Source organism: Coregonus clupeaformis, unplaced genomic scaffold, assembly GCF_020615455.1.
Source record: "Coregonus clupeaformis isolate EN_2021a unplaced genomic scaffold, ASM2061545v1 scaf0417, whole genome shotgun sequence".
NCBI lineage: Eukaryota > Metazoa > Chordata > Actinopteri > Salmoniformes > Salmonidae > Coregonus > Coregonus clupeaformis.
Genome location: NW_025533872.1, coordinates 190,055 through 215,043, shown reverse-complemented (window position 1 = coordinate 215,043; position 24,989 = coordinate 190,055). Strand labels below are relative to the sequence as shown.

General features: G+C 45.4%; 4 protein-coding genes and 1 long non-coding RNA gene across 6 annotated transcripts in view; 3 read left to right on the top strand and 2 right to left on the bottom strand.

The window, feature by feature from the left end:
- The first annotated feature begins 225 nt into the window (after positions 1-225).
- On the top strand, positions 226-3,680 carry LOC123484712. Its single transcript, XR_006658651.1, has 2 exons — positions 226-390; positions 1,224-3,680. It is a non-coding gene; the product is annotated as an uncharacterized LOC123484712 (long non-coding RNA).
- A 538-nt stretch (positions 3,681-4,218) lies between these two features.
- Positions 4,219-5,363, top strand: polr2l (RNA polymerase II, I and III subunit L). The gene is made up of 3 exons (XM_045215282.1): positions 4,219-4,340; positions 4,787-4,903; positions 5,087-5,363. The coding sequence occupies exons 2-3, from the start codon at positions 4,809-4,811 to the stop codon at positions 5,193-5,195; spliced, it is 204 nt and encodes a 67-aa protein (XP_045071217.1). The 5' UTR covers positions 4,219-4,340; positions 4,787-4,808; the 3' UTR covers positions 5,196-5,363.
- Positions 5,364-5,720: 357 nt separating this feature from the next.
- On the bottom strand, positions 5,721-9,714 carry LOC123484714 (cleavage and polyadenylation specificity factor subunit 7-like). 2 transcript variants are annotated; one of them, XM_045215279.1, is made up of 9 exons: positions 9,108-9,714; positions 8,533-8,742; positions 8,259-8,362; positions 7,708-7,853; positions 7,241-7,595; positions 7,001-7,122; positions 6,713-6,860; positions 6,368-6,611; positions 5,721-6,177 (listed from the first exon to the last, which is right to left on the bottom strand). In XM_045215279.1, the coding sequence occupies exons 1-8, from the start codon at positions 9,189-9,191 to the stop codon at positions 6,368-6,370; spliced, it is 1,413 nt and encodes a 470-aa protein (XP_045071214.1). In that variant the 5' UTR covers positions 9,192-9,714; the 3' UTR covers positions 5,721-6,177. The 2 variants fall into 2 exon arrangements, with proteins under 2 accessions (XP_045071214.1, XP_045071215.1); XM_045215280.1 differs by having other exon boundaries at positions 7,001-7,119.
- A 199-nt stretch (positions 9,715-9,913) lies between these two features.
- Positions 9,914-12,781, top strand: sdhaf2 (succinate dehydrogenase complex assembly factor 2). The gene is made up of 4 exons (XM_045215281.1): positions 9,914-10,033; positions 11,122-11,345; positions 11,584-11,693; positions 11,933-12,781. Exons 1-4 carry the CDS (start codon positions 10,007-10,009, stop codon positions 12,061-12,063), a joined length of 492 nt encoding a protein of 163 aa, XP_045071216.1. The 5' UTR covers positions 9,914-10,006; the 3' UTR covers positions 12,064-12,781.
- A 9,288-nt stretch (positions 12,782-22,069) lies between these two features.
- Positions 22,070-24,989, bottom strand: part of syt7b (synaptotagmin VIIb) — a 111,742-nt gene continuing 108,822 nt past the window's right edge. Inside the window, exon 11 of the mRNA XM_045215276.1 lies at positions 22,070-23,909. Coding sequence (XP_045071211.1) covers positions 23,805-23,909 — 105 coding nt within the window. The 3' untranslated portion in view covers positions 22,070-23,804. The remainder of the gene's footprint in view (positions 23,910-24,989) is intronic.

Sequence of the window (24,989 nt, the reverse complement as noted above, 5' to 3'; positions counted from 1 at the left end):
CACATTGGGTATGCAAATCTTTGACTTGCATTATATATTTTTACAGTATATACAATTTAATTACTATTGTAATAATGATTATAGTAGGCAGACAAAGACACCCTAAGCTCTAGGGCTAGGCAGAGAGAGATACAGTAAATTGAACCAAGACACAATGCAGTGTAAAGATAAGGACACCCCCACTGTTTGCAGCCCAGATGGTATATCCCAGTCCTTCTCCTTTCCCTCCCTCTGTTTTCACTGTGCCCTCCATCTCTCTACTTACTCTCACTCTCTGTCTTGAGGATATTACTGAGTTCCGGCTGACAGCCTTTGCGCAGCAATTCCATCTCTCCATCCTTCCGGACATTGTTACAGAGCTGTTGGAGAGGAGAACAGAATAGCCTGAGGGTATGTACTCCCAGATGTCTACCTCCTCCCCTTCATGCCATTTCAGTATTTTGGTCTATGGGATTATCAAGGCCTGTGCAGCTCCTATCTTCATATCCTGTGCCAGCATCCTCAGATGCACCCATTATAGTATCTCTCTGTTTTTTCTTTAATTCCTCTCTCTTTTTCTTATTTTCCTGCCTTTGGATCATTCTGTATCTCCACTATGTGTTAATACTCTCTCCTCTACTTATTCCTGTCCCCTTTCCTCCATCTTGTCCTCCATTAACAGTACATACTGTATGACTCATGTCGTTTTAGAGAGAGACAGAGAGAGAGGGAGATAAATAAAGAAATATACAGAGACAATATTTCTTGCTTGCTGAGACTGGATTAACACTTGTGTCAGACAGTGTGGGGAGTGCAGAAGACACGCATGCATCTCTGTGCCTCTGTCAACTGGGCTCTTTTTTTAGCAGCTGCAGCAGCATGATTACTCCGTCTGTTACAAAACGTGCAGTTTCTTTCCCATGAGATTGCTCTTGACAGGATGCTGGACTTAAAGTGTTGCTTCCACTGGATGTTTGTTCCACAAATGTAACAAACAAACCAGATAATGTACATAGCAGGGACAATATGGTTCTGTTTATGTCATATTGTCTGTCAAGGTCACATTATAGCCCTACTGACCAGAGGCTTTTGCTTAATTCTGCAGTGAATAAGGAGGTTTATAATACCTTCTGTGTATGTTGATGCTCCTTGTCTGTATAATAATACCAAGGGACAGCAGAGCAGATAACAGAGTCTAATCTGTGTGATAATTCTGTCTGCCTCTGTTTGCTGTTTTCCATCAGTGAAGCAGCGCTGACCTGAAAGACCCCACCTCTGTTTCTGGATCCTATGGAAGCCAAGGCCAAGAGCGGGGCACCAGTGCCCAAGGCATCCTCTAAAGCAGAGAAGACGGAGAAGAAGGAGGTAGCTCCCCCTAAAAAGGTTGAACCCGCTCCAGTCGAGCCTCCACCCCCAGCGGCCCTTGTGGAAGAGCCTCCAGTGGAGGATGGAGCAGCTGAACCAGAGGGGGCACCAGAGGGCGGAGAGGCAGCAGAGGCCAGCACAGACTCCCTGGAAAGCCTGAAGCCCTTCCTCATTGGTGGTGCCATCATCGCTGCTGGTGCCATCCTGTTGGGGGCACTGTTGTTGGCACGGAGAAATTAACCACCACCGCTCATCATCAAAACCTATTGGTTGATGGGTTAACGAGTCACTTGCTGATTGGTTCATAGACTATCATGCAGCTGGTAGAGATGGGGGATGGGGAGCCACTGTGCTTCTTAAGTTAAATTCAGTCTGACCTATATAAACATCAGTGAACATTCAAGTAATACATTTTTGGGCCCTTGCTAGTATACTCATGCATGAATATGCTCCACCCCTCCAACTGCACCTGCTTATAGGTCTACAGGCATTTAATCACCATACAAATACACTCCAACAGTTACACTGGACACACACATATATACAGTACTTGAATACCCTATGTATCTAGTATGCACTGATAAACATTTTGATCTTCTGGGTCTACTAATACATAAGTTAGAAGTAGAAATATAGTAACTTTATATTGTTTGATTTTAAAAAGGTCATATGAAGTGAAGTATGAAGTATATTAAACATACTATTGTGAACAAGTCAGTGCCTAGTAGGTTTGGGGTCAATCCCATTTAAATTCCAGTCAATTCAGGAAGTACACTGAAATTCCAATTCTCTTGAATGCTTTTCAATATAGAACATTTGGAATTTGAATTTTGTTTAATTTCTGAATGGAATTTAAATGGAATTGATCCCAACCCTGGTGCCTAGTATGTGTTATTTCTATGCTCGTATTGCTTTTGCTGTAAATACACGGTCCCTGCAGATCAGATGTGAACCCCTTTGAATAACGGTTTTAGACAAGGAGATATCGTTATAACAATTCAGGGGAAGTTGCATGGTTTAGGGAAGGCTGTGTGTAAGTGAAGTCAGCAATGGCAGATAATAGTGTGACAGATGAAGTCACTTAAACAATTGTATGTGAAAGACTTCCATTTGAGTCTCTACTGATGCTGAGGTAATACAATTTCATAGTCAAATTGCCCCTATCTCCCAAATCAATATGTACATTGAGATTATAGTCAAAGTCATGCCTGGCTGCCTGCGTTTACGGCCCTGATGACTCAAATGGAGTATAAACCAAAAGCATACACACTAAATTGCCAAAGATATTATATTTTAACCCTGTGTGTTAACACTGTAAACCCTTGGTGTGTCCATTTGTCAAATGTATTAACAACTTGCATACTGCAATTTCTCTGGAGCAATAGTGTAGCTTCTATTTATTTGAAGACCATACATGTTAGAGTGTTAGTGCAAGAGACTGTGCAGCTAGTGTAATAGTACTGTACATTGTATGTATGAATTTCGATTCAGGATGAAAATATTATTATATTATATTATACATGCAATATGTGGTGTACCAATGTATGTAGTAACTTGGCCAGTTATGCTCAACAAATCAGCAGATACACAAATATATTACATCCACCTCCAACCTCCAGGAAAGCCTTGAAAGTATGATGAAATGATGATAATACATGCATTACGGTTTATTTTGTAATATATTAATATTTTTTGATAGTTTGATAAACCTAGAATTCGAGTAGAAAGCATGCATTATTGATGGGAGTAGAGAAATAGCTGAATTTATTTAGTAAATTAACTGAGATTGTTTCCTCTTTTGTTTCCCTATTAATTACAGAGAAGCTCTCCTATTTTTTACAACATACAAACTGTTTTTTTTATTAAAGGCCTAGGAGATTTTCAACACCCAATCAAACATCTTGCTTGAACACTGGCATGTAGCTTACCATGATGCAATATCAACACCTCCAGCACAACAACAGACACATATTCTGCAGACACATGCTCAAATAGCCTAGTCGTCACGTCACAGAGTACTACACAAAATCTATCAGTTATTTTCCTTGGTCTCAAAGAGCGTATAAATGCAATAATTCCAGTAGGATTCCACATTTTAGCACATGTTCTGTAGGATATTAAAATAATGGTAATGATTGTGAAATGTTGATGGGTAATACTATTCTAAATGGAGAATGAGAACCAGATGATGATGATATGATAGCGGTGATTACGATGGGGATTAAACCTATATTTCCTTGCACACTCCCTCCCCTGCCCCCAAAGCTCCTTGTGTAAATCCAAATGGTTATCTTGTGACTTGACCTGACCTTTATTAAAGGCAATGAACCAGCTTGCATAGACTAAAGGGTCTCTTTGATGGATGTGCATCATTTTGTGTCCTACACTCTCCACCAATAGAATTAGCTAGGGTTCATTGTGTTGAGGTTGATGCACTCCTTTCATTGTTTCCTTCCCTCCATCATAACTGGTATGAATAGGACTGACTGACTATAGGCTGTATAATGTCCACCATTCACATGTTAGCGGTCATGAAAAGGAGACAAATTGTAGAAGCCATAAAGAAGAAATAGGAAATATCCAGGGGCTTTTAAATGTTATTATCATGCTGACCAATAAGGTTTCTAAACACCCTGCTGTTTTAAAAATCTTCATTCTCAAAGAGATACAGTAGCCAGTTCCAGATTCATGTGAATCTAGTATTGGACTAGTCCAAAATAGAAAACTGAGGGGGGAGTCATATTCTAAACAGAGCCCTAATATCTACCATAAAAACAACAATATGTTAAGGTAAATGGAGCTATGAATGAGGCTCAGCTCATTCAATTCGATCAAACCTTTCTAGTATCCCCTGTAACGTTGCAGCCCCACGAACATGCCCTAGTATTGAGGGAGGGGCGACGCGCGTTAGCCTAGCTGCAAACTAGCTACATTTTCTTCCGGTGTGCTTTCTTGTCTGTTTGCAAGGGTTACTGCAGAACATCTCCTACTTTACAGTGAGTCAATAACTACTTTACTGTTTGAGTCTCTATTTCGCCAATGATATAAAACACATATCTAGTTGTTTTGTGCTAACACTTTTTAGTTAACTAGCTAGCTATATGCAACGGATTTGAAAACGTGTGCGCTAGCTAGTACTGTAGCTAGCTAGCACGACTGTTGACATGGCCGCGCTAAGACTGAGCTTCAGTAAACTATAGCTGGCAAGTTAGCTACAAAATTGGTAGTCTATGCATTTTCGTTTAGTTATGCATTTTTCATTGAATATCTAACGTTTTCTTCAAGCCACCCTTCTGCTGTTGGCTGGCTAGCTTTGCTAGCATGTCACCTGCTAAACTTGTTAACATTAACTACATTTGTCATTTAGCAGACGCTCTTATTCAGAGCAATTTACAGTAGAGTGCATACATTTTTCGTAATTCTGTTGCTAATTTGTTTACAGGGTCCCAGTCGATCGGATCAAAATGATTATCCCGGTCCGGTGCTTCACCTGTGGGAAAATCGTTGGGAATAAATGGGAGGCATACCTTGGCCTCCTTCAAGCTGAATACACTGAAGGGTTAGAGACTCATGTTTGCTGTGGTCATTGTTTACATTGTATTTCCCTAAGATGAATCCCTTTCTCAAAATATATTGGTGTTAACTTATTTCATCTGATATTATTTAGTAGCTACATACATAGGCTACACCTGATAAACATATCACAAACTCTCCTGTCTCCTCCCCTTTGTCTGGTTGGCAGTGATGCCCTTGATGCTCTTGGTCTGAAGAGGTATTGCTGTCGGAGGATGCTGCTGGCCCATGTAGACCTCATTGAGAAGTTGCTGAATTATGCACCCCTGGAGAAATGATGGATACAACAACAACATACAAGAACCATCTGGCTTATTTATAGGCAAGCCCAGGCTGACTGCCAGTGAAGCAGTGCACCCTGCTGGATTGACATCCTCAAGAGACTTTTCACGCCTTGTTTGAATTGTACACGTTTGTTGTTGTTGAATAAAGCAACAAATACTTCATTTATAATAAGTGCTTTGTAAAGCAGAGTCAAAGTTCTGTAATATGGTTTCTTTGTGTTGGCTCAGTGACCTAGTTTCACTTCGTCTCGCATGCACTCTGCATCCTGAGAGAACATAGAACCCTGCTAGGCAAGGCTCATTTCACTAGTGTCTTCTGAATTCCTGCTGCTTTATCAGGCAAAAACATGGTTTTATTTCAATCAATAAGGTTACAGCCACTTGCCATGTCATTTACATTATTGCGTAAATAAAAATGACAGTAGGCCAACCCCTTTAAGCAGCATGGGTCAGGCAATGAAAACGACCTGGTCCTCTAGTGTAACAATCCCTTTTTGCAATCAACACACTTGTTCCAACTCATTTTAACAGCCTTTTTTAATCAGTTCAAATTTGATACAAAAGAAGGGGGAAGAGGGAAAAAAAACACTGCACAGTTCAACATATAAAAATTTTACCTCTGCTTTGTGCATGCAGGTGTGGCAAACAACAAAAGTTGCAGCCACAACCCTGAAACCGTCAATTCATAATCAACAAATTAAATTACAAAGACAGTATCACTGTGAGAAAGAGGGGGTTGGTGATGGCTGAGATCAGAAGATTATGATGAGAAGGTAAAATGCTTGGTGGCTGCTGAGTACCAGGGAAATGTGAACGTGGGGGCAGTAGGTTGTGGAGATGGGGGGGCTATGGACATTCATTTTGTCTCACCATCAGTTCATCCATTATCCTAGACTTTTAAGCAGCTTGGCCCAGAAATAAAGTCCTGTCTCCCATCCTACTCAGCCCGACAGGGACAAAGACAGCCTAGAATGTCCTGAAAAGAACAGACATAAGTTCTGTCAGGAGTGCGTTAATACAAGGGGTTGACTGAAAAAACAGGTGCTTGGCAATTAGAGGTGGTGGTGTATTTCAGGATGTGAGTAAGTGGTGGTGGTCTGGAGATGAGGGGATTACATAATTAGAGGGGAGATGTGTTAGAGTTATGACAGGGTCAGAGAGCTTACCTAGCGGTGCCGCTCACGGTGCTCCCTATGTCTATCTCGTTCCCGAACCCGCTCCCGGTCTCTCCCATCTCGCTCCCCACTTAGGGAGCGTTCTCGGTGCCGGCGGGACATTCCTGCAGCCTCCCATTCCTGGCTGTAGGACTCTTCCCTTTCTTCCCTTCCCCTGCCTCTGTCCCGTTCTCTGTTCCTGTCCCGCTCCCTATCTCGGGAACGGTGTTCTCTGTCACGGGAACGGTGTCTTTTCCTACAAAGAGAGAACAAGTGAGAAGTGAGGCCACATTACAATTTCCGTTTGTGATGAAAGAACGGTCCATGAGAGGTCCAAACAATTTTTCCAGCACTGACCTGGAGCCGTATGACTTGCTCTCGATGGAGAAGAGGCAGTCTTTCAGAGAGGTGACCAGGGCTCGACAGCGCTCGTCCCCATACACTCTTGACTGCTTGATGACAGCAATGGCAGTCAAAAGGGTCTCAATGGCCAGGGGCAGGTCTCCTACAACAGCAGGATTTAAGATGACCATGATCTGCATTGTGTACTGCACATGTCAATGTCTTTGGGTCTCTAGTCTAGATTTATCATCATGAATCTGTATTTGAGTGTCTACTGTAGGCATTTTTCAGTGAGAGTCTAACCGGCAGTAGCTCCAGACACAGCCTTGGTGATGGCGCTGCTGGCGATGGCTCTGTTTCTGTTCATCAGCTCATCAAACTCTCCCTCTGGCATTTGGGGTGTGGGAGCTTCACTGTCCCTACTGCTAGAGAAAAAAACACTCTCTTACTGATCATCATCATACATACATATCCTTGTGATAGACATGTTTACCAATTAATACAAAATCATTCCATAATATAAAGTACAGTGGATGAGCTCACTTGTGCCGGTTGTACGATGTGTTGTGTTGTTGACTGTAGTTGTTGTGTTGTGCTGGAGGAAAGAAGGCGGGGTTGAGATGCAGGGAGGGAGGAGGATGGCTGGGGAGACGTAGAGGTGGTGGAGGGAAAAGGTGGGGCATGGGGGGAGGGGGAAGGTGGGGGGGAAGGTGGGGGAAAAGAGGAGGAGGCAGACTAAAGTATGGGACTGACAGAGGGGGAGGTTTGTTGTGAATGTGTTGGGGGTGGATAGTGTGCGGGACAGTGGAGCGGTTCTGGTTGAGCACAGGAGGGGAGACAGAGGCTTTTTTGCCCCCAGTATCTGACGACTCCTTTGAGTTAGAGCGCTGGGGGACACCTACGGAAAAGGAGGAGGGACAGTTTGATTTTGTTTCAATGGCAGCATTGGATATCACTTCCGAGAAAGACTTGAGTACCTATTTATTTACTGTATGTAGATGTGCGCTTACGTTTATTAGCCTGGGCTTCAAACACAGCAAGATTCTGTCGTGTGGCAAAGCGGCAGTCCACCTTTTCTCCATTAACATGACAATTTGGCAAAGTCTCCAGCAACCTCTGCAATGACTCTTCTGTGGCCACCACTACCTCAGCGTATCTATAGAGAGTAAAATATAAATATCAGCTAGTATACGTTATGTTACCAGCTGGATAGAAAATCTATTTCAGAGCTTTGAAATGCCTTCACAACATAATCTACTAGCCATCAGTAGACCACCAGAGCAGCCCTGTCCAGTTCTTCAGGGTCTGGAGACAACACTTTGGCTCTGGATCATGCACAGATAATAAATAATAAAACGTTGGTAGTCATCTGTAAGATCTGTATTTAGCTTAGCTACTGGCACATCATATTTATTTTAAGACTAACTTGACTCAATAGGTGTCTGTTACCAGGTCTCCCTAGAACACTATGACCAGACCCAGTCATGAAATGGCGAAACACCCAGTTAATAAATAGTGAAGAAATAGATCACATTAGATTAGAATGATGCCTAACTCTCACCCCCTGGACTGGCCATTAGCTCTGTTCTCAGCAAATTTTATCTCCACAATGTCCTTCACGCCCAAGGTGCGCGCCACGTTAATAAGGTCTTTGTCGGAGGTCCACTGAGGAGAGGGGTAAAGGAAGACAAAGGAGAGAAAGAGGGAGAAGATGACTAAAAATGAAGGACAGGGATAGAAAGGTAATAGGTCTACGTGGCTGTATCTCATTACAGAACATATGCTAATATATTAGCAAACTGGACTGAAGGTAATGGTGGTGGTGGGAGACTCACCCAGGAGAAGTTGCCCACATATACAGCCAGTCTCTTGTTCCACACCCCACTGTGAGTGTACAGTATTGTTGGTTTGCTCTCCTCTTTCGTTGGCTGGTCCTTGCTGAGAGGGATAGCATCCTCTGAGAATTTCCTTTCCCGGCTCACAGAGCCAGTGAGCACATCATCATAAAGATCACTTGCCTCTGCCGTCGTCGCAAAATCTCCATCCTATAGAGAGAAGATGGACAGAAGATAGACATCATCCCTCAATGCCTAGCTACATTCTTATCACTCACAATGACCATCCCTGAAGAATCAGACAAACTACGAGAGAACACTAACCGCCACATCTGTATTGTTGATATCAAGGATATTAAATTGAATAGTATGATTTGTTAACATTATATACTCTAAATGTCGCTATTGACATTCATTAATGTAAAATGTTGACATGCTGATCATGCTAAAATCAAACAACCTCATCCAACAAGTTATTTTAGTTCCCACTTCAATAATCTTCTGCATTCGCTTTCAGCTTCTCACAACTATTCATGTCTACAGCTCTTTCCATAAGCTCTCTCGGCCTGTCTTACCTCCCCGTTGTTTTGACTGAAGTTCTCGTCGTAGATGTCTATGAGGTCAGTTGCACCACCACCATCCGCCGCTTTAGCCGCCATCCCGAGTCCTGGTTGGCACTGCAGCCTGTGGCTACGTTAGCAACGTTTTCTCTCAGCAATCGACACTTGGCAATAAACGCAAGGAAATAACTAAAGGTGCATGTTTTGCACCTTTCCGTGCGTCTATGTTTTATTGATGTAGCTAGTCCAGCTAGCTAACGTTACCCAGTTAGCCCCGCAATATTGTTGAACTAGCTAGCGAACGTTAGCCAGATGGCTAGCTAGCATCACCTCGCATCTCCTCCCCTTGCAGGGAAGCTGGCGTGGACGGAATACCAAAGGCAAACAAATAAATTACCAACCCGGATTAAAAAGTCGACAAGTTTTATACTTTCAAAATGTGATATAATTGTAATGTAAGTCCGCATGCAAAAACTGATAACATTCAGGTAAGCACTCAGCTAGCTTGTTGCTGCTACATCAGAACAGAAGCGGAATCGAGGAGTGCATCTTTCAAATATCACCGGTGTGAAACAGGCATGATATCACGAGGTTCCACAGAAATTGTTTAGCTATCAGCTAAATAATATATGTTGTTACATACGTGAATATATAATGTCAATATTTGACATGTTGATACAATTATTATTGTTTAACATTCATTTCAAGAACCATTTGGAAGAAGTAATAATTGCCCTCACCAATATGGCGCCAATTATTTCTCCAAACTAGAGGACATTTCCTGCTGTAGCCATCTGTTATTACGCGACTGTCTTTGGCTAGCAGGGACTTGTGTAATTTTAGGACACTGGTTACTCTCGTGTCAACAAGAACAGTCACATCAGGATTCAGCAGTCACAAGGAAGAAATACACAATGCTGTCTGCTCTCGTTGCTAAAAGAGTGAGTAGTATTTGGAATACAATATATATAGCCTATATATTAGGCTACACGGACTATCTGACTATCTGAGTTAACCTTGTATCCTCATTAACATTTTAATTTTCATTTTTGTACTGTCTCTATCCACACTCACAGGGCCGGACATTCACACTCGCTCACTCACAAATAATATGCACACACATTTATATTGACTACACACGCACACCCAACCACCCACATACAAGCGGCTGCTACTCTGTTTATTTTATATCCTGATGCCTAGTAATCTTATCCCTATACATATCTACCTCCATCACTCCGGTTTCACGGCACATTGTAAATATGGTATTGGAACCGACCCAGTATATAGGACGCTTACTTACTTATTGTGTTCTTCTTCTTATTTCTCGTGTTTTTGTTCTAGCTAGTATTAGCAACATTGTTATTGATTATTGCATTGTTGGGTTTTGAGTTTGTAAGAAAGGCATTCCACTGTACTTGTGCATGTGCCATTGAAACTTGTTAGTACAGTCAATTGAATTTAGTAGCGAGATAGATAGATAGCTAGATAACTAATGTCAAGGCTGGCAAGCTAGCTAGTTGGCTAGAAATGCTGTATATTCTGACTGAAGCTAACTAAAGTTTGCCCATAAACCTAGTTGACTACTGAGTTTGAAAGTAATTTTCTGCTCTCTCTTTTCAAACTGAATGGTAAAGTTGTGTAGTATATGAAGGTACACTTGTGCAACCATACCATGGTTGGACATGGGAGGGCAGCAGATAATGTTATGCAACCAACCTCTTGTTTTGTAGCTAATGGTTGTTAGCTGTCTGGCAAGGGCAGCAGTCCAATTAATACATAGTGGTAGCTAGCTAGGAACAATTATGCTCAAGGTACGCTTCTATCGGACTGTCATCTGAATTAGCCTATGATCTTTGCCAGTCAGATTTGTGAGTACCCTACAGGACAGTCATTGTAAGCTACTTTTCTAGCAATTAAACTATAATTAAAACCATCTCCATGTTCAAATCAAATCACAATGTTGTTGTGTACAGTCAGTCCAGTTGTTGGTAATGATGATGATGATGTTGTTGTTTATCTTGTCCAGCTGGTAAGCGGGGTATGCCAGGCATCATGGAGACCAGCTGTGGCAGAACTAATGACTACACGGGGTTACAAAGGAGAGGCACCTGATGACTCTAGGGGTGACCTAATTGAGATCCCCCTGCCCCCCTGGACAGAGAAGGATGGCGAGACCATGGACATCAAGAGACGGCGCCTGCTCTTCCAAAGCCGAAAGAGGGGCATGCTGGAGAATTGCATATTGCTCAGGTGACTGGACCACTAATCATACTGTATTGATTTTTGTGTTGATTTTAGTCTTCTATTTAATCCCGAGGAAAGCTCATACTATGAGCGCTTGTAACGCCAGGGTAGTGGGTTCGATCCCCGGGACCACCCATACGTAAAAATGTATGCACACATGACTGTAAGTCGCTTTGGATAAAAGCGTCTGCGAAATGGCATATTATTTATTATTATACCAATCAAATTGTCTTTCCCCTTTCAGCCTGTTTGCCAAGCAATATCTTAATACAATGAGCGAGCCCCAGTTAAGACAGTATGACAGACTGATCAACGAGCCTAGCAACGACTGGGACATCTACTACTGGGCAACAGGTGAGGAGAGTGGTTCAGCTTCATATTCTCTTATCAACTGTGATTATCCACTCTGATCTACACCAGGGCAAGCAAAGCCATATAATACTATTAGTTAAACTGTTGTTTAGAAACAGTTCTTATTTTCAAGCTGATCTGCTGACTTTCTTAGCATTATGGTGAGCTAATAATGCTATATGAGATATAAAATGTAAGTTGAAGTTAACTGAATATGTGTTGTCTTTCCCTCATCTCAACAGAGGCCCAGCCTGTACCTGATGTGTACACAGGTGAGATCATGGACCTGCTGAAGGAGTTCACTAAGAACAGGGATCAGGAACAGAGGCTGGACGCACCCAACCTGGAATACCTGGACAAGGGGAGCCAGTGAAGCCTGGCTGACACATCCCTCTCAGGGTGTTTTCATATATAGTCCTCTTTAAAATAACTGATCTCAGGCCTCTTTAAAGTGAACTCTGGGGTTAAAAAAAAGCAAAAGATCTCAGTTTTCTTTTGTATTCACACTGCCCTTGCCTTTGTATGAGGACTCAACTCTTTTGCCAGTTCACTTCACCTATTTTGTTGTCTGAGTCCTCTTTGCATTCACATTGCTATGTTTAGAAAGGAACCAAGATCTTTTTCCAACATTCATTCAATGCACTGTGGGTTTTTACAAAGTGCAGGACAAGCCATTCCATCAGAATGAGTTATCGGACAGCTATATATTTTTATTTTATTTAACCTTTATTTAACTAGGCAAGTCTGTTAAGAACAAATTCTTATTTACATTGACGGCCTACCATATACCATATACCTACTTACATTTTGGAAGCTAATAGATTGCATTTAGTTAAAAGGTGAGACAAAATAATTGTAATCAGAAGATACCATTAACATGTAAATATTATTGGTAACAGAATAAATGGCAGAAGAATAACTGCAGATTAAATAATGCCGTAATTGAAAATTTTACACACATTGTAGGCTACTGCCCCCTTTTAAGAGCTAGAATAGATGTTGTACCCTATGTTGTGATTATTACCAAGTTATGTTGTCGTCTTCTCACACTATTCAAACCCCACAATCGAATAAACAGCGTATGAAGCTCTCTTCGCCTATAGATCACATATTGCAAAAAAAGTATCTGATCTAAAAACTCCACGCATATTTTTTAAATCAATATCCACCTCTCAAGATAGTCTAAGTTCGGTTAGTGTCGGGGGCTCTTTGAGTGGTCTGAGTTCCTTTGGAGTGTTCACACAATCACACTGCTCAAAAAATTAAGCGCAAAAAAAGTGTGAAAACACCCTCAGAGAATGCTAATGGTTCTCATCATAATTAACCAGAGAAACCCACCTCCTGGACAAGGACAATTCCTGCAGCAAGCCATTGCACTACATGCATATTTCTATCACTGCCCTTCAACACATAATGAACAGAATTACTGTAGTCCACGGATGTGTGAGTTAACTATACTGAACAAAAATATAAACGTAACATGTAAAGTGTTGGTCGCATGTTTCATTAGCTGAAATAAAATATCCCATAAATGTTCCATACGCACAAAAAGCTTATTTCTCTCAACTGTTGTGCACAAATTTGTTTACATCCCTGTCAGTGAGCATTTCTCCTTTGGCATTTCGACCCAGGTGCTTGGGTGGGTTGCAGTGTCAATGCATGGACACCAGGGGGAAGCAAAACTGCTCTTTCATTCCCTTTTTGCACCTCAACTGCACATCACTGCTAATCACAGGTCTAATTTAACATACTGGGAATACAGATTCAAAAACATGAAGCTCAATACTCACTCTTAAATGCAGAGATGTAGGCACCAAAACAGTCAATAGTTAAATTATATAAGGTTACTGAGGGTTGCACTGGCAAGCTATGGACAACCATCAATGTCCTTGATGTCTGTAATTAGCTTTCAGCTCAGTAACTCAGGTTAAGATGATTCATAATGTATCTAGATATCTGCATAAAATTAATAGGTAAGGCTCTCCTTTCACCATGAATTAGTAAACATATGAAGACGTGGCTATAATGAAAGTGTATCAGGTGTGTGAGTGGGTGCACCTGCTGTGCATAATGTTTGTGCGAGTGTGTGTATGTTTGCACCCTGTGTGTTTGCTGGGCTGCATGCTGGTGAGTGGGAGTTTATGAGTGTGTCAGAGTGTCAAATAGTATCAGTACTTAAATTGCTGATTTTATTTGCCCTGAAGCACATAAACAGTGTTTCTTTCTCCCTCTCCCCCTGTCACCACAGTTACTTGTGTTGACTGTGGTGAGAGTTTCTCTGTTATCATGTAATCTCAGTGGAATGTTCTGAGACCAGCAGGGAGGTGCCCTTTGGCCAGGGGGTGTGCAGAGAATTAGAACAGAAATGAGACAAGCCTTCCCTCTGCCTGGTTCTACCCGCAAGTCACCAGAACCATTGTGCTGAACACTCAGGCGATTAAGAAGACATTTATGATTTAAAAGATGATGTCCATCACCTGAGGGAACAGTCTCAGCTCACCAGCACAAACACAATTTGCACTTCAATAGTCTGTACCCAGGCTACTTCCTCGCTTGGCAATAAATAATCAAACCACTTGGCATAAATCGGCTTAGTTAAAGTGGTGATTTGTACACAATTGATCATAGATTAAATTGCCACACAAAGTCATTTTAAGTAAAGTTCCTGCGTGGACAGGGTGGGGTGGAGATACTGAGTGTGTGTCTTTAAATAGCACTCTGTGATGTCAGCAGAGTCCCCCTCTGTGTCATCTCTGTGACTTTGCTGCCATCTGTCCCACTTCAGAGACATGGACTGGACACATCTTCCTCTGACCGCCTGTCCTTATTTAATCTGTTTCTGTCAGTGTTTGTCTATTAACCTGACTGACAGTCAATCTGTCTGTATGTCTCTGTGTTAGGCAACTCATCTGGATGTCATTATTTCCAACACCACTAGTGTCAAAGATGTATTGGCCTGTGTCAAGTTTGTATCTTCATATTTCTTCAATTGATTTCTTTATCATCTTACTTCTTAATTGTTTGTCTTGATTAGGTTTTAATCGGAAGAATTAGAAACCTGCTGAGAAACAGTTGTCTGATGTGGATGGTCAAAGACTGCACATTCTGTAGGAGCATCTGTACACGTGTATCTGAACATATATTTTCCTGTACTGCATGATATAAACTTAGATCATGTGGGTGTGACGTTAATCAAACACAAACTTAATGTGCACATTTTCTTTGCTCACATGGCAATAATCCTGTGTTTCCTTTTTTCACATGGCAATGGTCCCATGTGGCTCAGTTGGTAGAGCAAGGCACGTTTAACAGCAGGGTTTTGGGTTAGATTCCCATGGGGGACCAGTACGAAAAAGTACAAAAATTTACTACTGTGGATAAGAGCGTCTGCTAAACGACTATAATGTAAAAATGTAATTTAGCCCTGTTCTCTCACTATTAAATGATACGCCTCACCTGTGGATTCTACATATCAGGCTTTCATGTGCTGCACAGTTCATGTTTTTCCATTCCCGTTAAGCTTGTTTGGAGTGTGGATCTGTCTGTCGCCCACGGCCGCCCACTCTCCCCATCTCTAGGTCTTGTCATCTTCTAGCGCTGTGTCTCTGTGTCGTGACAGCTCTCAGCTTTATCCTCCACTCCACACTACCGCCAATCTCTGCTCCCCTGGAATTAAAATTGTACCCCTCTCTCTTTCTCCACTCTCTCTTCTCTCTCTCTCTCTCTTTTCCCATACATCCCTCCTCCTCAACATGTCTTCTCATTCTCTCTGTACTTGAGAGAAGCCTGCAGGAAGGGAGCTGTACAACGGAGAGAAGATACTGTCGTAGTTTCACTGTTCTACTACTAATAACCTGTATTCAGGGCCAGTTTTCCTACCAAGTCATGTGGTCATGAAAAACGTCTGTTGTGTACAGGTTTAGAATACTTAACACAAACATGCACACATGCCCTCTCTTCCATGCTGTCACGATCGTCTGAGGAAGCGGACCAATACGCAGCGCGTTGAGTGAACATGATGACTTTATTTAATCAAAGCAACCACGAAAACAAATAAACGAATGACGATAGTGAAGTCCACAGTGACAAATGACTGTACATGGAACAAAAACCCACAAACACACAGTGAAACCACAACAGTTTAAATATGGCTCCCAATCAGAGATAACGAGCCGACAGCTGTCACTCGTTACCTCCGATTGGGAGTCACATGAATAATCAAGAACCACCACAACATAGAAATGAACACCTAGAAACCAACATAGAAATACACCCAAAAGAAAATGAACAACCCTGGCTCAATAATCAAAGTCCATGGAGCCAGAGTGTCACAGTACCCCCCCCTAAAGGTGCGAACTCCGGGCGCACCCAGCATACAGTCTAGGGGAGGGTCTGGGTGGGCGTCTGTCCATGGTGGCGGCTCTGGCACTGGTCGTGGTCCCCACCCCACCATAGTCACTACCCGCTTACGTAGCCTCCTCCAAATGACCACCCCCAACTAAACCCCACAGGATTAAGGGGCAGCACTGGACTAAGAGGCATCACCGGACTCAGGGACAGCACCGGACTAAGGGGCAGCACCGGGCTAAGGGGCAGCACCGGGCTAAGGGGCAGCACCGGACTAAGGGGCAGCACCGGGCAAGGGGCAGCACCGACTAAGGGGCAGCACCGGACTAAGGGGCAGCTCCGACTGAATGGCGGATCCTGGCTGGTTGGCTCTGGCTGATCCTGGCTGGCTGGCGGATCCGGGCTGGACGGCTCTGGCGGATCCTGGCTGGACGGCTCTGGCGGATCCTTGCTGGACGGCTCTGGCGGATCCTGGCTGGACGGCTCTGGCGGATCCTGGCTGGACGGCTCTGGCGGATCCTGGCTGGACGGCTCTGGCGGATCCTGGCTAGACGGCTCTGGCGGATCCTGGCTAGACGGCTCTGGCGGATCCTGGCAGGACGGCTCTGGCGGATCCTGGCTGGACGGCTCTGGCGGATCCTGGCTGGACGGCTCTGGCGGATCCTGGCTGGACGGCTCATGGCTGGCTGACGGATCTGGCTGCTCGTGGCTGGCTGACGGATCTGGCTGCTCATGGCTGGCTGACGGATCTGGCTGCTCGCGGCTGGCTGACGGATCTGGCTGCTCGTGGCTGGCTGACGGATCTGGCTGCTCGTGGCTGGCTGACGGGTCTGGCTGCTCATGGCTGGCTGACGGATCTGGCTGCTCATGGCTGGCTGACGGATCTGGCTGCTCGTGGCTGGCTGACGGGTCTGGCTGCTCGTGGCTGGCTGACGGATCTGGCTGCTCGTGGCTGGCTGACGGATCTGGCTGCTCGCGGCTGGCTGACGGATCTGGCTGCTCGCGGCTGGCTGACGGATCTGGCTGCTCATGGCTGGCTGACGGATCTGGCTGCTCGCGGCTGGCTGACGGATCTGGCTGCTCGCGGCTGGTTGACGGATCTGGCTGCTCGTGGCTGGCTGATGGTGCTGGCTGGGCGGCTGGCGGTGGAGGCGGACCCCAGCCTCGGATTGCGGTCATCACCTCCAGCAGGGCGGATCCCATCTGCAGGAGCTGCTCTTGCTGGCCCCGAACCTGGGCTTCCAGTCTAGTATGGGCTGCGTCGGCTCCTGCTGATTCCATAGCTGGTGTATGATTCTGTCTGGCGGAAGGCTCTAGCGGCTCCTGTCTGGCGGAAGGCTCTGGCTGATCCTGTCTGGCGGAAGGCTCTGGCTGATCCTGTCTGGCGGAAGGCTCTGGCTGATCCTGTCTGGCAGACGGCTCTGGCTGATCCTGTCTGGCGGAAGGCTCTAGCGGCTCCTGTCTGGCGGAAGGCTCTAGCGGCTCCGATCTGGCGGACGGCTCTGACGGCTCATGGCAGACGGGCGGCTTTGCAGGCTCAGTACAGACGGGCGGCTTTAGCGCCGTAGGGCAGACGGGTAGTTCAAGCGCCGTTGGGCAGACGGGCAGTTCAGGCACCGTTGGGCAGACGGGCAGTTCAGGCGCCCGTTGGCCAGACGGGCAGTTCAGGCCTTGGGCAGACGGCAGATTCTGGCCGTCTGAGGCGCACCGTAGGCCTGGTGCGTGGTGCCGGAACTGGAGGTACCGGGCTGAGGACACGCATCTCAGGGCTAGTGCGGGGAGAAGGAACAGGGCATGCTGGGCCCTGGGGACGCACCGTAGGCCTGATGCGTGGTGCCGGAACTGGTGGTCCCAGGCTGAGGACACGCATCTCAGGGCTTTTTATGGTGCGTGGAGCAGGAACAGGCCGGGCTGGGCTGGCGACGCGCACCGTATCCCTGGTGCGAGTGGCCGGAACAGGCCGGGCCGGGCTGGCGAAGCGCACCGTATCCCTGGTGCGTGGAGCAGGAACAGGCCGGGCTGGGCTGGCGACGCGCACCGTATCCCTGGTGCGAGTGGCCGGAACAGGCCGGGCCGGGCTGGCGGCGCACCATATCCCTGGTGCGTGGAGCAGGAACAGGCCGGGCTGGGCTGGCGACGCGCACCGTATCCCTGGTGCGAGTGGCCGGAACAGGCCGGGCCGGGCTGGCGAAGCGCACCATATCCCTGGTGCGTGGAGCAGGAACCGGCCGGGCTGGGCTGGCGACGCACACCGTAGGTTCTGTGCGTGGAGCAGGAACAGGCCGGGCTGGGCTGGCGACGCACACCGTAGGTTCTGTGCGTGGAGCAGGAACAGGCCGGGCTGGGCTGGCGACGCACACCTTAGGTTCTGTGCGTGGAGCAGGAACAGGCCGGGCTGGGCTGGCGACGCACACCGTAGGTTCTGTGCGTGGAGCAGGAACAGGCCGGGCTGGACTGGCGACGCACACCGTGGGCTTGATGCGTGAGTAGGAACAGGCCGGTCCGCACTGGGAACACACACCACTGGCTTTAACTGGGGATCAGGAACGGGCCGGACCGGACTGGTAACACACATCAGTCTCTCACGCCGTGCCGCAACAACTTCCCCTTCCTCTACTCGCCAATGGCTCCCGTAATCCGATAGCCTTCTCTCCACGTCTCCCCTGTGGCAGCCTCCTGCTGCCCAGCCGCCTAGCCATGTGCCCCCCCAAAAACCTTTTTGGGGTTGCCTCTCGTCCTTCCAACGATGACCCTGCTGACGCCGTTGCTCTCTCTCGCCAGGGCCTTGATCTTCCCCCAAGGTCCCTTGCCCCCGAGCATGTCCTCCCAGGACCACGATTTGCCCACCTGGGCCATCGCCAGCCTCTCGATCTCCTTACCAGGCGCCTCCTCCCATGTCCAGTCTCTTTGCTCCTGGACACGCTGCTTGGTCCTTTTATGGTGGGTTTTTCTGTCACGATCGTCTGAGGAAGCGGACCAATACGCAGCGCGTTGAGTGAACATGATGACTTTATTTAATCAAAGCAACCACGAAAACAAATAAACGAATGACGATAGTGAAGTCCACAGTGACAAATGACTGTACATGGAACAAAACCCACAAACACACAGTGAAACCACAACAGTTTAAATATGGCTCCCAATCAGAGATAACGAGCCGACAGCTGTCACTCGTTACCTCCGATTGGGAGTCACATGAATAATCAAGAACCACCACAACATAGAAATGAACACCTAGAAACCAACATAGAAATACACCCAAAAGAAAATGAACAACCCTGGCTCAATAATCAAAGTCCATGGAGCCAGCGTGTCACACATGCTCCGTGTAGCTCAGTTGGTAGAGCATGGCGCTTGCAACGCCAGGGTTGTGGGTTCGTTTCCCACGGGGGGCCAGTATGAAAAAATGTATGCACTCACTAACTGTAAGTCGCTCTGGATAAAAAATTGTAAAAAATGCTCAGAGTTAACAGGGTTTCTGTAGTTGACTAAAAAATAACCACATGCCAAAAATCAATAGTTGAAATTAACTATTGAAAATAAAATGTATTAAAAAGGAGCCCAAAGGAGGGAGTATGGCAGATGGATAGGAAGTGGATTTGTAAAATACTGACAATCTATTCTGTTCTTGTGTTCTGGCTGTAACTATAGTGTGTGAGCATTAGGAATGAACTGCGTGGGAAGCAATGTGTGTGGGTTGTGTTGTGTTTTTTTAACACTTGAGAAAAGGACAAATAATACAACTGTTTGTAAACCAGCACTCAGAAACCACTTTTACAGCCTGTCAAAAATAGTCAAAACATACTCCTGTATGGTCCCTTTACTTTGGTCTGAGTCCAAACTGAGCTCTATCATGTTGCTACTCATTAGACTAGCTACCAACATCTGCAATGCATAGCTGTGAAAGTATGAAAGTAAACAACATCTACAGTAATTAAAGGAATCAAGGCAGCTTGGTTTGACAGAACACCAGTGTATGTACAGTATATCATTCCTCTAAGAACTGAGTTTGATGTTCAAGTTGAAGGCCAGATTTGGAGGCAAGGTTCAGACTTCATTCTTCACAACATTGTTTTTACTGCAACAGAATTACTGTTTCAACTAGTACTAGCCAGCGGTAACAGTTGTAAACCTTACAAAGTTCCTCTGATGGAAATCAAACAGGGAGAGAAAGCCACAAGCCACTATGAAATAGCACGGTAAATCGGCTTTAGAAAAACAACCAAAACTATTTTAGAAGTTTCTTCTTTTTATGTACACATTTATATATTTATACACTGTACAGATTTCAAAAAATAAATGGTTGATATATAAGATTGTGCACCCCACAGAAAGAAAGAACAGAAGAGAGCGAGAGAGGGGGCAAAGGAATGTCAAGGACATACAGATAACAACTTCCCAATTAACACTGATGAGTTTTTACATACACAATTTTCATTGATCCTTTATACAGCGTCACATAAATCCTGGCCTGTTTTGGCCAATCCTCCTCGTATCTCCACCAATATCTGTGTAGAGAGCCCTAATCAGGGTGATTTCAATCTGAGTGAACACTGATCAGTTTTCAGATTTTTTTAGATCTGTGTTTTTAATTGTTACTGGGCTTTCTAGGGCCAAGGAAGGACTCTACTAAGAATCCCAGCTCAATGCCTCAGAGGCAAACGGAACATACCTGGCTTCTGGACCTATTTTCAGCTCAGGTAAATCAAGTCAAATAAATAATTAATTTTCACCTGTACCGTGGCATTTTACCTGGCTGATCTTTTCAATTTAATGCTGCGTCTGCATACGTAATGATGTATCGTTTGCTTGTGTGCTCAGCATGAGGCAGGGAGGTGACTGGTCCCAGTTATTTTAGGAGCAGATGAGTGCTCTGCTATGTTCTGCTCTGCCTGGAGAGATGGCAGTGATGCAAATGAGATGATGATCATTGTCTGTCTCACCTTTTCTCTGTGACACTTGGGGAGCGAGAGCATATGGAGGAGAGGGGGAGGGGTGTTGTTTAAAAGCATGTGTGTCGCAGTGGGGTGTTGGAGTACGTCAGCACTGACGTCTGGAGACCTCGCCCGTCTTAGTCTCAGTGTGTTGGGCCAGACCTAGAGTGGAGGGACAGCGTGTTGTGGTTCTGTAAGCCACATATTAAATGATAAACCAGAACACAAGGCCCCTGACACACACAGGCCTGAGTGAAGGGTCCCTCTGCCCAACAGAACAGGGCTAGAATAGAATATGCTGTATGTGGTGTTGTCAGATATAATGAGCTCCCCTCTCCCTCCTCTTTTCCTTCTCTCTTCACTCAGACTCGGCCCCCTCCCCAACCAACCCATAAAACCCCAACAAATAGAAAGCAGACAAATGCCCTTTGTCACATTCCAACATCCCTGTAATCTTTACCTCCTTAGCGATCAGCGACAACATAAATAATTCACTGAACATCTTTATACAGAATAAAAACAGCTAAAAAAACAGATTCCATATTATGAAAATTAACACACACACATACACAGTAAATACAAACACACAAACTAACAGTCAGATGTTGACACACTCATACACACATTGCAAACACACACACACACACACACATCCAGTAGATGCAAATAAACAGTCAAATGTAAACAGAAAATACATTTAGTTGATATTATTACTCTTGTTGCTGTCATTCAGACCATTGTGTGATGAGAGAGAGACTGATGCTTGGAAGAGGTCACACCAGGATGACATCAGGAGCAGGACAGAGCAGAGGGGGTCCGGCCACTAATGGAAAAGCCTGGTCCTGAAGCAGGACAGAACAGAGGGGGTTTGGTCCGTAACAGCCGTGGTCCTGAAGACCCACTAACACCCTAACTATCTAACATCAGGAGCAGTACAGAACAGAGGGGGTTTGGCCAGTAATGGAAGTCCCTAAACATTTATCCACTAACATTCTTATAACAATGTGTTCTATAACATTTACATTTGAGTCATTTAGCAGACGCTCTAATCCAGAGCGATTTACAGTTAGTGAGTCCATACATTTTCATACTGGCCCCCCGTGGGAAACGAACCCACAACCCTGGCGTTGCAAACGCCATGCTCTACCAACTGAGCTACAGGGGACTATAACATTCACACTAATGAATAAGATGTTGACTAACTGACTTACAGACTAACTGATGTAACAGACACAGGTTCCAATAGACAGGCAGAATTACACAACATTACTGACAGGGACAAACAGGTCATGTTAACAACCTTGATGGGGACAAGATCATTTGTCTTAGTGCACCTTTAGAAACAAAACTGACTTGGTTGGGAGAGGGGCATTTATTTATGGTTATCTGCAGTGGATGATGCAATTGCGAGAAAGCAGCTCAGATGGTTCATGTCAAGTTCCTCCTCTGCTTCCCTTTCCACACCAGGCAGCAGGCATTACCCTACAGACTGTACCCCTCTCCCTCTGTCACTGCTTATCCGCTGTGACCTCGCCAAGTCTTCAAACATATCCAGTAGAATACTGATGATGATTATTATCATCATTATTATCAGTAATATTGTCGTTATTCATTTAATAGCAGTGCAAGCCCAATACTTTCACACGTGCACTCACACTTGCTCTCGCACTCACACTCGCATTCACACACTAGCTGACGCTGACGCACACGCACATGCGCACACACACACACACACACACACACACACACACACACACACACACACACACACACACACACACGGAATAATAGCTGTCTTTTTGCTTCTATTTACGGTCTCTGGAAGAACATTTTGATTGGTCTCTTTAGGCTTTTAAAAAAACAAAAACAAAACACAACATTGATGACTTTACTCTTTTTCTGTCCGTATTAATTTTTTCTCTCCAGAAAATAGGAATGTCTTTTTACATTTCCCCCATGGACCAGTGTAAATGATCAGTCATTTTCTCATTTTTCGATCTAGAACGTCATTTGGAGTTACAGCACATCACCCACAGCACGCATAGACAACAAGGGGGTCCAGTCAGGAAGAATCACTACAGTGGTGCCAGAGAAAGAGATGGGAGAGATGATGAGTGGGGTGGAGTGACAGTGTCACGTCTAATTCCTTTATGATCCAGACAGTCCATCTTCTATTCCACTGGCTTGCCTCTCTCTCTCTCTCTCTATCCATCCTTCCTGTTGTATTCTCTGTGGGTTTGCAGAAGGGAACGGAGCAAAGGGTCAACATGGGAAGCAAAAAAAAAAAGATGAACAGCCAACCAGGTCGCTCCTGACGACAGAGAGAGCAGTGATTAGGGAGAGAAGACGCCTCCCCTCACTGCCACAGGAGAGTGATGGAGAGACACAGGATGAATGGTGGAACTGGATTCCTGGCCCAGGTCAGTGGCTTGCCAGTCAGTCTTTCACACAGTCACAGATACAATGTTACAGCTCCTTACGCAGGATTCTTATATTGTCTATTTGACCCTGTTTTTGTTGGTGGCTGAGGCTCACCCTAGGGCTGGCAGAGTGTACTGCTCCAGAGTCAAACAGGGTAAAGGTGAAAGGACAAAGGAGAAAAAACAACGGTTAAGAGGAAGGTAAAAGAAACAAGACTCAGAAAGGACCCGGCTTAACAGAGGAGAGTAGAGGAAGGTGAAGTTCATTAGGGATCTGAGAGAGGACAGGTAGGAGGAGAGGGTGGCTATTTGTACCCATGTTCCGCAGCGAGTCAGCCTTCTGCATAACGATAGGGTGGGAGGGCAGGGGGCTGGGTGGGATGGTCTGGGTGGATGTCGCTGGACCTACAGTATCAGGCCTTGAGGGCATGCCACTGCTGCACGGCATTACGAGGTTTACCCATCATGTCCTTCCAGTGCTTCACCTCCGCCGGACCACTCTTCCACGAGAGATAGATCTGAGAGAGAGAGAGAGAGAGAGAGAGAAAAGAGAGGGGGTGGGAAGAAAGAGAGAGAAAGAGAAGGGGAGAGGGGAGGAGGGCAGGGGGAGAGAGAGATGGAGTGAAAGAGAGCGAGGGGGGTGAGATGGATGATGTAAGCAGGATATCTGATGTCACAAAGCCTATTCCCCCTCAGGAGACTGAAAAGATTTGGCATGGGTCCTCAGATCCTCAAAAAATTCTACAGCTGCACCATCGAGAGCATCCTGACTGGTTGCATCACCGCCTGGTATGGCAACTGCTTGGCCTCCGACCGCAAGGCACTACAGAGGGTAGTGCGTACGGCCCAGTACATCACTGGGACCAAGCTTCCTGCCATCCAGGACCTCTATACCAGGCGGTGTCAGAGGGAAGGCCCTCAAAATTGTCAAAGACTCCAGCCACCCTAGTCATAGACTGTTTCTCTCTGCTACCGCACGGCAAGCGGTACCGAGTGCCAAGTCTAGGTCCAAAAGACTTCTCAACAGCTTCTACCCCCAAGCCATAAGACTCCTGAACAGCTAATCATGGCTACCCGGACTATTTGCACTGCCCCCCCCACCCCATCCTTTTTATGCTGCTGCTACTCTGTTAATTATTTATGCATAGTCACTTTAACTCTACCCACATGTACATATTACCTCAACTACCTCAACTAGCCGGTGCCCCCGCACATTGACTCTGCAACGGTACCCCCCTGTATATATAGCCTCCCTACTGTTACTTTATTTTACTTAATGTCTGCACCTGTTGTATTCGGCGCATGTGACCAATAAAATTTGATTTGATTTGATTTGATATTACTCATACTCAAACATGGCAAAACAGCGAGAGGTAAACTAAACTCTCTACAGTCTGGAGTGTCCCTGCTGTCACCATAAAGCTAGCCAATCACCCTAATCTGAATTTAACTCATATCGGGAGCTGAGGAGAGTCATTAGGATGAAACAGCTGTTTTACTCGCAGCACTTTTCAGAGCAGGGGAACCAGGGGAAAATATTTGTTTGAGAACTAGATTTATGTTAAGATAGAGAGATGGAGGCTCCCAAGCAAGCCACA

Coding starts and splice junctions, on each gene's coding strand:
- sdhaf2 (XM_045215281.1), top strand. CDS start 10,007: ATGCTGTCTGCTCTCGTTGCTAAAAGA. Junction 11,346..11,583: donor GAGAATTGCATATTGCTCAG/GTGACTGGACCA, acceptor TTCCCCTTTCAG/CCTGTTTGCCAAGCAATATC. Junction 11,694..11,932: donor CATCTACTACTGGGCAACAG/GTGAGGAGAGTG, acceptor TCATCTCAACAG/AGGCCCAGCCTGTACCTGAT.
- LOC123484714 (XM_045215279.1), bottom strand. CDS start 9,191: ATGGCGGCTAAAGCGGCGGATGGTGGTGGTGCAACTGACCTCATAGAC. Junction 7,123..7,240: donor ACATCGTACAACCGGCACAA/GTGAGCTCATCC, acceptor TTTTTTCTCTAG/CAGTAGGGACAGTGAAGCTC. Junction 6,861..7,000: donor TGTGTCTGGAGCTACTGCCG/GTTAGACTCTCA, acceptor CTGCTGTTGTAG/GAGACCTGCCCCTGGCCATT.
- polr2l (XM_045215282.1), top strand. CDS start 4,809: ATGATTATCCCGGTCCGGTGCTTCACCTGTGGGAAAATCGTTGGGAAT. Junction 4,904..5,086: donor CAAGCTGAATACACTGAAGG/GTTAGAGACTCA, acceptor TCTGGTTGGCAG/TGATGCCCTTGATGCTCTTG.